Genomic DNA, 14,275 nt, shown 5'->3' with positions numbered 1-14,275 from the left:
CAAATCCTATGCAAAGAATGATAGAATGTTTCGGCAGCTTTGCCAGGACAATAATGAAGATTTTATTAAGTTACTTTAGCACACAGAAGTTCGGTGGCTGTCAAAGAGTACATCTTTGGCTAGATCTGTAGCATTATATGATAGTGTCATACAATTTTTCGAAAGTAATAAGACCAGTCTGTGTCAACAGTTAAAAACAGTAAAGAGTGATGCCTTTTACTTGGCAGATATTTTCAAGAGATTTAATGATGTCAATTTGCAGCTTCAAGGAGCTAATAAAACTCTTATAGGTTGCCATAGTATTGTGTTATTATTTATTGACAAACTTGAACTACTTCGTCATAATCTATTGAGGAGAGAATTTCATCAGTTTCCTCAATTATCATCTATAAAAGATGATGTAACTCCAGAGGATATTGACAGATTCAGTAGCTACCTCAACGAACTTAAAGTGGACATGGAAAAACGATTTGAAGATATTTTGAAATTGAAGGTACATAACTGGATGAAAAATCCTTTTGCCACAAATATTGAAGAGGCTGATACAACTTGCCAAGAAGAACTGTTAGAAATTAGATATGATGAAGAAAGTAAACATAAATTCGACAGTGATGGATATGAAAACCTATGGCAAAATAAAAAAATGCCGGTCTTATATCCAAATATGTGAAAAATGGTATTCAGCTTATTGACACCTTTCCCTACCTCATATCTTGTGGAATCAGGATTTAGTGCTGTTAATCATATTATGATGAGACCTTCATTTGTTCCTCACAACAATTGAACCGGATATTCAATATTTAGTTTCCCAGCATCAGCTTCAGGGATCCCACTAATAATTCAATTAACTAATGTAATTTCTATGTATGCAAAGCATAAATAAAAAGATAGATTTAACTATAGTTGTTTTATAAAGATTTATTCTGCCAAACTTAGCGAAAATCCAATATACTTGGTAAGTACTTGGTAAGTAATTATTATTTTATGTTTTAACTTCCTGTAACTCTGCTTTATAAATTTTATAAAGTAAAGTTACTTCCCTACTTTATAAATCACCATTACTATAGAACTGGTGAGCGGTTAGAAAATTTTACTACGAACAGAGATATAAAAGTGGGCGGTAGGTATAAAAAGGTTGACTACTCCTGCATAAAACAATTTATGTAACACACCACATCAACGAAACAACAAAAAAGGTATGATCCTAATAGATGCAGAAAAGGCATCGATAAGATTCCTTTATGTTTAAAACACTCAATAAAATTGGAATAGAAGGAAAGTACCTCAACATAATAAAGGCCGTATATGACAAACCATCAGCTAATATCATTCTAAATGGTGAAAAATATGAAGGCTTTTCCTCTAAAATCAGGAATGAGACAAGGCTGCCCACTCTATCCACTCTTATTCAACATAGTTCTGGAAGTTTTAGCCACAGCAATCAGGCAAGAGAAAGAAATAAAAGGCATTTGTAATGGGAAAAAAGAAATAAAGGTATCACTTTTTGCAGATGACATGATCCTATATATAGAAAACCCCAAAGATTCCACCAAAAAACTGTTAGATACAATAAATCAATTCAGTAAAATTGCAGGATATAAAATCAATATACAAAAGTCTACTATTTTTCTATATGCCAAAAATGAAACTTCAGAAAATGAACTTAAAAAAAATTTCTTTTACAACTGCAACAAAAAAAATAAAGTACCTAGGAATATACTTAACAAAGCATGTGAAGGATCTATAAACAGAAAACTACAAAACATTATTGAAAGAAATTAAAATTCAAGACATAATGAAATGGAAAAATATTCTATGTTCATGAAATGACAGAATCAACAATTAAAATGGCCACATTATCCAAAGCAATATACAAATTTAGTGTAATCCTCATCAAAATCTCAATGTCATTTTTTTAAAGAAATAGAACAAAAAAATTACCAGGTTTGTATGGAACCATAAAAAAAAAAAAACACCGAATAGCCAAAGCAATCCTGAGGAGAAAGAATGAAGCCAGAGGTACCACACTGCCTGACTTCAAATTGTACTATAGAGCCATGATAATCAAAACGGCATGAAGTTTTGATTATCCCACCCAATTCAAAGCATTTCAAGGGTATTGGCAGAAAAAAAAACATACAGACCAATGAAACAGAATTGAAAGCCCAGAAATAAAACCACATATATAACAAATCATCTTCGACAAAGGAGCCAAAACACACAATGGAAAAAGAAAGCCTCTTCAATAAATGATGCTGGGAAAATTGGAAAACCACATGCAAAAGAATGAAACTTGACTACAGTTTATCCCCCTACACAAAAATTAATTCAAAATGGATCAAAGCCCTAAATATAAGACCTGAAACTTAAAATTACATAGAAGAAAACACAGGTACTAAGCTCATGAGCCTTGGCCGTAGAGAACAATTTATTAATTTGACTCCAAAGGCAAGGGAAGTAAAGGCAAAAATAAACGAATGCAACTATATCAAACTAAAAAGCTTCTGCACAGCAAAAGAAACTGACAAGAAAACAAATAGTCAACTAAATGGGAGATGATATTTGCAAACAACAGCTCCAATAAGGAATTAACATCCAGAATATATAAAGAACTGACAAAGCTCAGCAACAAACAAGCAAACAATCCAATTTTAAAAAAGGGGGAGAACCTGAAAAGACACTTCTCCCAAGAGGACATACAAATGGCCAACAGGTATATGAAAATATGCTCATCTTCACCAGTTATTTGAGAAATGCATATCAAAACTACAGTGAGATACTACCTCACACCTGTTAGATTAGCTATTATCAACAAGACGGATAATAACAAGTGTTGGAGAGACTGTGGAGGAAAAGGAACTCTCATTCATTGCTGGTGGGAATGTAAATTAGTACAGCCATTAAGGAAGAAAGTATGGTGGTTCCTCAAAAACTTAAGAATAGAACTACCATATGACCCAGCAATCCCTCTACTAGGTATCTACCCAAAAAACTCAAAAACAGGCACGTAACAACACATGCACCCCCGTGATCATCGCAGCATTATTCACAGTGGCCAAGACATGGAAACAGCCAAAGTGTCCCTCGATAGAAGATTAGATAAAGATGTGGTACATATATACAATGGAATACTACTCAGCCATAAGAAATGATGACATAGTGACATTTACAACAACATGGATGGACCTTGAGAACATTATACTGAGTAAAATAAGTAAATCAGAAAAAGTTAAGAACTATGATCTCACACATAGGTGAGATATAAAACTGAGACTTATGGACATGGATAAAGTGGTTACCAGGAGGAAGGGAACATGGGGGAGGGGGAAGAGGACTAAGTGAACAGGGAGTGGGAGGGTGTAAAGAGGGATAAGTATAAGGTTACAGAAAATGATTTGACTTTGGGTGATGGGTTTACAACATACTGAACAGTTCAAATGCTAAAGAAATGTTCACCTGAAACCTATGTACCCTTATTGATCAATGTCACTCTGTTAAAGTTAATTTTCTAACTAAAATAAAAAAAAAAGATGCAATATTCATATCACAATTTGGCCTAAAAATAAACATAGCTATAAGAAATGCTAAATATATATATATATATTTTTATAAATTTTTATTAATGTTGATGGGATGACATTAATAATTCAGGGTACATATATTCAAAGAAAACATGTCTAGGTTATCTTGTCATTAAATTATGTTGCATACCCCTCACCCAGAGTCAGATTGTCCTCCGTCACCCTCTGTCTAGTATTCTCTGTGCCCCTCCCCCTCCCCCTAACTCTCTCCCTCCCTCCCTCCTGCGTCCTCCCTCCCCCCACCCCTGGTAACCACCACTCTCTTGTCCATGTCTCTTAGTCTCGTTTTTATGTTCCACCAATGTATGGAATCATGTAGTTCTTGTTTTTTTCTGATTTACTTATTTCACTCCGTATAATGTTATCAAGATCCCACCATTTTGCTGTAAATGATCTGATGTCATCATTTCTTATGGCTGAGTAGTATTCCATAGTGTATATGTGCCACATCTTCTTTGTCCAGTCTTCTATTGAAGGGCTTTTTGGTTGTTTCCATGTCTTGGCCACTGTGAACAGTGCTGCAATGAACATGGGGCTACATGTGTCTTTACGTATCAATGATTCTGAGGTTTTGGGGTATATACCCAGTAGAGGGATTGATGGGTCATAAGGTAGTTCTATTTGCAGTTTTTTGAGGAACCACCATACTTTCCTCCATAATGGTTGTACTACTTTACATTCCCACCAACAGTGTATGAGGGTTCCTTTTTCTCCACAGCCTCTCCAACATTTGCTATTACCCGTCTTGTTGATAATAGCTAATCTAACAGGGGTGAGGTGGTATCTCATTGTAGTTTTGATTTGCAAGAAATGCTAAATATTTAATGTTTAAATACTTAACAATAATATTGATTACCCTCCTAAATCATAAAGCAACTTTTTAAAAAAGATGACTTCCATCTCTTTAAAAATATGTCCAGGAAACTCCGAAGTAATCCTCCCTTTTCTCAATAGCTTTCTATATAATAAACAGTCATTCACAATCATCATAGTGACTTCAAAACTGCAGTGAATGTAATGAACACTTTTTCCAAACAACACTTCAAAGAGTAGACTAAGGCAGTGTTTTTCAACCAGTGTGCCGCGGCACACTAGTGTGCCGCGGCACACTAGTGTGCCGTGAGACGTGGTCAGGTGTGCCGTGGGGAAATTAAAGATGGATCCCCAAACTACGGCCTGCCTGCCAGATACGGCCCAGGGAGGCTATTTATCCGGCCCACTGTCAGCCGCCATCCGAACATAAACATTCCCCTAACAATCCCTCCAGCTATCAGCGACAGGAAGAGTGGAGGCACAGGGAACGCTCACTGACCAATCACCTTCTAGGATTCATCCCGACCACTAGCGATGATGAACGAATAGTAGGCCGCCTCTCATCCACACCCAGGAAGGTCCCCGCTCGGGCTGCCGCGCACTTGTCATTGTGTGGCCGCAGCGAGTAGTTGAAGCTGCTACTCCTCCCGATGGTCCCGATTTCTAATCCTGGTCAGGACTGGAGGTAAATGTTGCCACCACTAGATAAAGCCTCAGCCTCAGCTGGTTATGTCTATCCTGATGGTGTATATAGATATTTGACCTTTTTCTTTTTAAAAGAGGCCCCCGCAGAGGGTGATATACAATGCATCACAATGTTATCTATATTGTATATGGCCTTCTGAAGGGTCATCTTCTTAAAGAGCTCAAATCTCTATATACACCATCAAAACAGACAGAACCAAGGCCCCTGCTGACCATGGGATTTGAACCCACAACCTCAGGGAGAACTCTAGTATTTATCAGAATCCTTACCTAGAAAGCAAACTTCTCAATCTGACAGTAGAGATGCTCTGAGGACTTATGATGTTACACAAGTACCCAACATTTTCTAAAATTGATTTTGTCCAGTCTCTATATAGAGAGAGTATTTGCCAAATTTATTTGAACCCACAACCTTGATGAAAGCTCCAGTAAATATTAGCAGGACTGTATATATGAGGGGATACATGGGACTGTATATATGAGGTTACATGGGACTATATATGAGGGATGTTACGTGGGACTGTATATATGAGGGGATGTTAAATGGGACTGTATATATGAGGGGGTTATCCTTTTTTATTTAACTTTTTAAAAATAAATAATTTATTTAAACTTTAAATAAATTCTAACAATTAGAGTGTCATTTTGTGTCATTTTGGTAGGTGGTGTGCCCCAGGATTTTGTAAATGTAAAAATGTGCCGCGGCTCAAAAAAGGTTGAAAATCACTGGACTAAGGTATCAAGTCTATTGGATATGGTTCTCTTATTGTCTTTCATTTTACTTATTCTCTTCTCATCTTCAAAATTTTTTCCCACCCAATTCAAAGCATTTCAAGGGTACCATGTAGGAAAATGGCTGAGAGATTAAACCGCAGTCTTGAGACAAGTCTTTGGTGTGGACTTCAGAATGCCAAGTCCTGCGGGGACAGAACGCTGCTCTGGTAAGCACTATTATGATTGTTTACAGGAAGCAGCTGATCCCTATAGCCATTTTCCTACATGCCTGGGGGGCATCGGTTGGTCATCTTTCTCTGCACCTGAATCTATTGTAGACTAATTTGACCCAGGCTCTGCTAATTTACTTGATGAGCAAAGAGACCAATAAATACCATGAGGCTGCAGAGGTCTGGGCTCTCAGTTCTAGAGCCTGGGAACCCTCTGTATCCATTTTCCTGTATGTTGTGTCTTGTGTGTGTTTTTTCTTAAGTCCTACAGTGCCTTCCTTTCATGCACCCCCACTGCTGAACTGGTCTCAGCAGTACCATAAAGCAGAAGCATCTTATTTCTTTCCAAATGCAGAGAAGTTTTTTATATATATGAAGCATTATATATATGATATCCTTTTGTCTTGCCAATGATATAAAATACTCACAAGTGACTAAATATATAACAAGAAGCTATGTACAGTTGACCGTGAACAACGTGGAGATTAGGAGTGCCAATGACCCCAGAGTTGAAAATCCACATGTAACTTTTCACTCCCCAAAAACTTCAGTGGTGCTTGGTATCCCTGTGGGACTAGTTCCAGGACCCCTCAGACACTAAAATCTGAAGATGCTCAAGTCCCTTATATAAAATGGCATAAGACAATGCACACAGTAGGTCCTCTGCATTTGCAGATTTTCTACTATGAATCAAAAATACTACTTTAGATCTATAATTGCTTAAATCTGATGATATGAAACCCAGAGATACAGAGGGCCAACTGGACATTTATTGAAAATAATCTGCATGTAAGTGGACCCATGCCATTTAAACCTGAATGGTTCAAGGGTCAGCTATATTTACGTTCTTGTTACTTTGAGTTATTTCTTTTCGTTTTTTAAAAATACCAACTAGCAGAGACATCTACACATAAAAAGCAGAGAAAAACATCTGAAGAAGTGGAATGAAATATGCCAGAAAGTGAAATATAGGTGGTAACTGGGCTATTCGTTAAAAAGAATATTGCTTCACTTAACATAATATTTTCCAGGTCCCTCCATGTTGTCACAAAAGGTAAGATTTCCTTCTTTTTCATGGCCCCATAGTATTCCATTGTATATATATATACCACAGCTTTTTAATCAGTGAAATAAGCCAGGCAGAAAAAGAAAAATATCATATGACCTCACTCATTTGAGGAATCCAATGAACAATGTGAACTGAGAAACGGAATTGAGACAGAGGAGAGATCAAACGGACCAGAGGAAAAGAGGACAGAGGGAAAGGGGATGATAGGATGGATAAACCTGAAGGGAAGGACATAGGGCGCTATGGGGAGGGGGCAAGGGGGATGTTGAGGGGAATATAAGGGAGGGGAGATACATTTGGGGCAATCCTATAATCTATGTAAACATAATTAAAAATTTTTAAAAAAGAGCATTGTACATCTCTAAAAATCACCTGTTAGTACATAAAACCTGTTCCTAAATAATGATTCTTACCCTGATATTGTGCCATATCTTTTGACCAAAGAGTCTCTGTTCCATATTGAGTTTCATCATATAAAAATTTAACTTCTGTGGCCCCAGCATCTTCTGCATTCTGAATTAATTCCTAATCAAGAAATACACCAAATATAACATTTCATAATAAGTAATTACTTATTTTTACCTATAATATTTAAAAATTACATTTAAGTAAAGGAAACCCACCACTTGCCTCATATCAGGAAGATCTGGTGAGGGTACTATTGACAGTAATTGTTACATACATACAAGTATGGTTGAAAAGACCACGAGTCCTTCTTCAACTACACATACCTACAATGTGATTTGTAACGTACTACTCTTTAGTGTATAATGTAAATCCTGAGACCATTTACAGCTCTACCTCTTATTTACAATCTGTGCACAGCCTTCATACAAAAGAAATCACTCCAGTTCCAAAAGCTGTACAGATTGTTGTCATTTGCAACAAGGACCCATTCTGAAGCAGTTAGCAAAAAAGATTTTTATTTATTTTCTTACTAGACTTACCTTCCTCTCAGAAAAAAAAAGTATAATCTATACATATAGTATGCTGCATTATTGAAATCTTCAGATAAGAATATGTTTTTCTCTTGTACTAAGATCAAAGTTTCTTGAAGGTCAGCACTGACTTATTCCTTTCATAAAAAAGGTAGTACTTTTGTTTGGTGAATAAATGAGTAGGTGAGTAAATGGGTAGTCCAAGCTCTAAAATGTAGAAAGGAAAAGACAAACTACAAAATGTATACCCATCAGTAGCCTCAAAAAAGTTCCCAGTCTCAACAACACCATGTTGGGAGCTCCAAACTTTGAAATAAGAGTCCAACTCCTCTAGCAACCCCACAGTCACCAGAACTTGAAATGATTTCCACAGATATTATCCCCTAGTTTATTTTGGACCTTGTTTAAAGTATGGGAATGTCAATGCATGACAATGCATTGGTGAGCGGTGAGTTAGGCTGAACCAAATCTGGTAATTATATTTTAAATGGATGAGTCTTTAGAAACACAATAATTTACCCTGTGGTATTACACTCACAAACCTCTAACTTTGGGGAGAATTATATTTTTAAATTTTCAGCACTTTAGTACCACTAAACCAGGGGTGGAAGTGGGTAGAAACGGGCAAGAACTGAAGACAGCAATGCCAACAGCATAGCTTTTATCAGAGCAAACTCTCCCCAAAAGCAAACCTCTAAACCCAGGGATCAAACGAGCACATGATTATGGCCCCTGAGTGTGGGTTTTGTATTATTTTGTGTGGTAAGTTGGTTGGTAGATTTTTAATGCCACTGGACAAAGTTTCACATGAAATTCACAAAATTACATGATAGAATTATATAAAATTATAAAGTGTTCCTAGAGCCACACTGCTTGATTACATGAGCTCAAGTGGGTTCCTCTGACTCTGAAACCTCACATATTTGTATGGAAAGCATTCTCAACACAAACCATCCGGCAAATGCACCGCAGGTCTGAAAGGTAATAAATACAGCCATCAAACCTAGAAAAGAGTTTTTACAAAGTAAATACTAACAAAACTTGCAAGTAATTTTACTTCATCTAATTTTTATCAAAGTAAATACATAAATACACAGCATGGGCCCTACCTTCAGGATCTGCCCTCCTTCTGGGTATCTTCTTAAAATGTCCTTTAGAAAATCAACCAGCGGTGGAGTTGTTTGACCAAATCGACCTAAAATGAAAATCCCATGGTCTGTTACCAATGTGTTATTTGGTTCCAAGACATTAAATTCTACAAGTTACATGAGATTCTATCTGCAAATCAGATTTAGTAGAAAGTAAAAATTTGTAACAAATCTCAAGATTTTTCATTAAACTACAAATTCGATTTTAAAAATCTGTTCAAAAATAGACTAAACGTCACAAAAGATTATTAATTCAAAAATAAGGGACATGGGTAGAGGGATTGCTATTTTCCTAAACAACTGAAATAAATAAATAAATTGTGCTTTGCTGCTAAATTTTAAGCCAGAGATAATGGTGACAATCATGGCATTCTTAATAGTCTCAAATGATGTTCTGAAATTCAGCACAATCACTGTCACGATGGCCTTTCCAAACTAGAGATTCTTAATACAGACTGACCAGGTAATTTTCAGAGAGGTGACAGGAAAGTATAAGGAGAATGGGGGGAAGGGAAGTAACTTCTCATATGTATAGGATAAAAAAAAAATCTGTAAGTAAAAAAGAAATCTGTGCTTAAACAAAATCACTATAAATTTGTATCATTTTGACACAACTATCCACCAAGACCAAACCCCAATGTCCCACAGACAATACATTCCACACATTTTCGTAACTCACTCCTCCATCTGCCGTTGTTTCCTTCTGGCCCTGACTGACCCTCATCACATTCCAATGATACATACTTTCATTTCAATTTTAAAACTTAATCTTTCTTCAAATAAAAATGGCATGATCTCCAGGTAAAGCCAATGTTATACCTCCCCCTTTTAAGCCTTTTGATTGAAGGTTTACAAAAAGATGATGACAATTTTTGGAAGTCAGATCTCCAATCTTGATCCAGTCAGGTAACTGAAACAAAAAAAAAAATGAAAATGTATGATAGCAACATAGCTCTTAATACTGTAAATTCAAAATTTTGCCATATTTTTTCACATAGGCTAAAATGCTTGTTAACTATTCTTATCAGGAAGTAAGCTGCTCTGGAGAAATGATTATTTCAAAGAATAAAACTTTAGTCAAAAATTTTATTTAAAAATTTAAAAGATTTTTCCTTCAATAATTATAAAAATACACATATTTCTAATCATTTAATTTGTTATGATGAATCAGGATCATCAAATAAAAAAGTCATTCTTCGGATCAGCATTTCCAAAGTGTACTGCTCAGAGCACAGCTCTGAGATGTCAAGAGATATTATAACACAAAAAAAATATTTTAAATGAGTGTAATATTTTGGGTTTTAGGGCATTTAACATATTAATATATAGCGACTTTCTTTAATAAGTTAATTTTTAACTTATTGGGATTACATGGATGGCCAGACAACAGAGGTTTCAGGGGTGACTCAATATCACACCATCTACACTGCATCATGCACCCTCTGCCCCAAGATCTTTCACCCCATTTGACCTCCTCCTCCCTTTCTCTTGGCTATTGTCACCCTATTGTCTGTATATATGTGTTACATATATGTTTTTTGGCTAATCCCTTCACCTTCTTCTATCCAGTTCCCTTCAAACCCATCCCCTCTGACCACTGTCCATCTGTCCCATGTGACCCTGCCTCTGTTTCTATTTTGTTCATCAGTTTATTGTGTTCATTAAATTCCACATGTAATTGATATCATATGTATTTGTTTTTCTCAGACTGGCTTATTTCACTTAGTATAATAATGTCCACGCAATCACAAAAGGTAAGAGTTCCTTCTTTTTCACAGCTGCATAGCATCCCATCACATAAATGTACCTTGGCTTTTTTATACATTCTCCCACTGGTGGACACTTGAGCTGTTTCCAGATCTTGGCTGTTTAAATAACACTGCAATGAACATGGAAGTGAATATATTCTTTTGAATTAGTGTTTCAGGGTTCTTATGATATAGTCCCAGAAATGGAATAGCTGGGTCAAATGACAAATCCATTTTTAATTTTTTGAGGAAACACCATATTGTATTCCAGAGTGGCTGCACCAGTCTGCATTCCCACATGCAGTGCACAGGGGTTCCCTTTTCCAGCACTAGCTGTTTGTTGATTTGTTAATGAAAGCCATTCTGGCAGGTGTGGGGTGATATCCCATTGTGGTTTTAATTTCTCTGATGATTAGTGATGTTGAACATTTTTTCACATGCCTATTGGTCATCTGTATGCCCTCTTTGCAGAAGTACCTATTCATGTCCTTTGCCTATTTTTTTTAATTGGATTGTCTTCTTAGTGTTGAGTTTTATAAGTTTTTATGAATTTTGATTATTAACCTCTTATCAGATGTATTAGCACATATGTTCTCCCATTCAGTGGGTTGTCTTTTCATTTTGTTGGTTTCTTTTGCTGTGCAGAAGTTTTTTAGTTTGATATAATTCTATTTGTTTATTTTTTCCTTTGTTTTGCTTGCCCAAGAGATAAACTGGCAAAAGTATTGCTATGAGAGATGTCTGAGATTCTACTTCCTATGTTTTCTTTTAAATTTTTTATGGCTTTGCAACTTAATTTAAGTCTTCTATTCATTTTGAGTATATTTTCATGTGTGGTGTAAGTTGGTGGTCTAATTTCATTTTTTGCATGTACCTGTCCGATTTTTCCAATACCATTTATTGAAGAGACTATCTTGACTCTATTGTATGCTCTTGCCCCCTTTGTCAAATGAGTTGACCATAAAGGTTTGGGTTTATTTCTGGGTTCTGTTCCATTTTATCTGTATGCCTATTCTTACGCTAGAAACAGGCTGGTTTGATTACAATGACCATGCAGTATAGCTTGGTATCAGGAAGTGTGAAACCTCCCACTTTGTTCTTCATTCTCAAGATTGCTGAGGCTATTCAGGTTCTGTTTTGGTTCCACATGAATTTTTGGATTATCTGTATATCTGTATTTGTTCTAGATTTGTGAAGTATGCCATTGATATTTTAATGGGAACTGCACTGAATTTATACATTGCTTTGGGTAGTATGAACATTTTAATAATGTAAATTCTCCCAATCCATGAACATGGTATATGTTCCCACTTGTCTTCCTCAATTTATTTTTTTCAACATCCTATAATTTTCTGAGAAGTCTTTTACCTCCTTGGTTAAATTTGTATTGTAACTTTCTTAGTAAGGATTACACTAAGCAGTATTTCACAAATTCTAGCAGTGACTTTTTTTCATTTATTTTCTAAGAATATCTTATAGGATATTGTTCCTAGAAATACAGTTTAGGAAAAACTGCTATGGACATTGCTACAAAATAGGTATGATATAAAAGTAAAGGACAAATAAGGACTCCAACCTCTGAAGTTGCTTTGGTTTACGACTTCCCTGAAACTGGCTTTTTTGAGAAACATCTTCATATTCATTTTCCTTTTGGTGATTGTTCTATTTCTCATTATGGCAGGGAACAGTATGTGCAATCATGGCCCATAGGAGTGGTGTAATAGAGGGCCTTTTTTGGAAAATAAGGTAAATAATCCAAAGCCAGATCAATCTTGTCACCAACAGTCCACTCTTAAGTGTTGCTATGGAGTGACTCTTTACAGGTCAACAGTCTACAAAACACTACTCAGAACTCACCTGAAGAACTACCTTTGTACCGTTTGCTTCCTTGGCAGGGTGTTAAGGACATTATTTACCACTTCAAAAATTCAGTATTTCCAACTGTCTACTACCCATTTCACACTGATATACTCCAGGATTCCTAAAGTTCAACCTATAAAAGGTGACATCACTAGCTTTCCTTCCATCACTTACCTCTCATCTTTTACTATGCATCTCAGTTACAAGGTTCACCTTCTATCTCATCACTTTAATGGGAAAGCTGGGGGAAAAGTCTTCTCTCTCTCCAAACCACACATCCAATTAATCTCTGGGTCCCAGTATGTCTCTCCCCAACTCCTCTCATAGCTAACTTGTTCTCTACTTCCAGTTGTTCACATTCTCACATTGCTCAGATTTTTATAAAATTTCCATCTGTCTCCTTACTTTCTGTACATCATCTTCATGCTAGTCCCTGTTTCTATCAGACAAACCTGAACATGTTACAGTTTCCAGTTTATGAAGCCTTCTATACATATTCCCACTGAATCTTAAAGCAAACCTGTAACAGCTCCTTGCACAGGAAATATGGATAAGAATAATCATAGCAGTACTGTCTTAACAAAAACTTAGAAACAACTCAAATTTTACAACACAGTAATACAATGAAATATTACAAAACAATAAGAAATTAATTAACTAAACTGCACATAAATTGGAATGAATATTGATAACATAATATTGAGTATAAAAAGCTAATTTCAGGTTACTAAATATATAAAATAATAAGCTTCTTATACAGCTCATAAATAAAAATAAACAGTATATTGTGTAGGTTATATATTTAGGTTATATAAACACAGATAATACATACATATATACAAACATAAGTATGCATATATTATATATATAATACAAACACATATACATATATGATAAAACTATTAAAACCACAAAAAAGGCAACAGAATAATAAACACAAAGGGGTATGAGAAGAGGCACAGGTACACACACACACACACACACACACACACACACGGAAGAGGAGAAGAGAAGCACGGAGATAAATATAAATATCAACAATGTTCTAGTTCTCCAGTTGGATGTCATGGTTGTTCACACTATTGTTAGTTAATTAACTAATAAAAGATAGCCATGCATAAACCAAAGATTATTAGCCCAATTTAGTATAGCTAAGGTACTGTTAAAGGAAGAAAGGCTGAAAAGGAGGAAGGAAGAAAAACTATAATGCACAAAGATTTGTCCAGGTCTTAAAGAGTACTAAAAAAGAAGACGCAGACTAGAACCACGTCAATAAACACAGCTATAACTGGCTATGTGAGTCTGACAATGAATGCTTTTCGTAGACTATTATCAGTGACCTATTTACAGGGAAGTGATTTTCTGAAAGATAAAACCAGCAGCACAGATAACCTCAGCAGTGCGATCTGCTTTCTCCTCCTGAGCTTGCCAAGATTTGTGGATGTTGCTAGGGTCTTGTCTAGACCTTA

The 14,275-nt window shown here is 35.8% G+C and overlaps 1 protein-coding gene across 2 annotated transcripts in view; it reads right to left on the bottom strand.

The window, feature by feature from the left end:
- Positions 1-14,275, bottom strand: part of SACS (sacsin molecular chaperone) — a 94,351-nt gene that overhangs the window by 41,396 nt on the left and 38,680 nt on the right. For both annotated transcript variants that reach the window (XM_066381000.1, XM_066381001.1), the window contains 3 exons: positions 10,018-10,108; positions 9,160-9,245; positions 7,526-7,637 (listed from right to left, as the gene is read on the bottom strand). In XM_066381000.1, the coding sequence (XP_066237097.1) occupies positions 7,526-7,637; positions 9,160-9,245; positions 10,018-10,108 (289 nt within the window). The remainder of the gene's footprint in view (positions 1-7,525; positions 7,638-9,159; positions 9,246-10,017; positions 10,109-14,275) is intronic.

This window comes from Saccopteryx leptura, chromosome 4 (assembly GCF_036850995.1).
Source record: "Saccopteryx leptura isolate mSacLep1 chromosome 4, mSacLep1_pri_phased_curated, whole genome shotgun sequence".
Lineage (NCBI taxonomy): Eukaryota > Metazoa > Chordata > Mammalia > Chiroptera > Emballonuridae > Saccopteryx > Saccopteryx leptura.
Note: the sequence above shows the minus strand (reverse complement) of the source record. Positions and strands in the feature narration are given on the sequence as shown.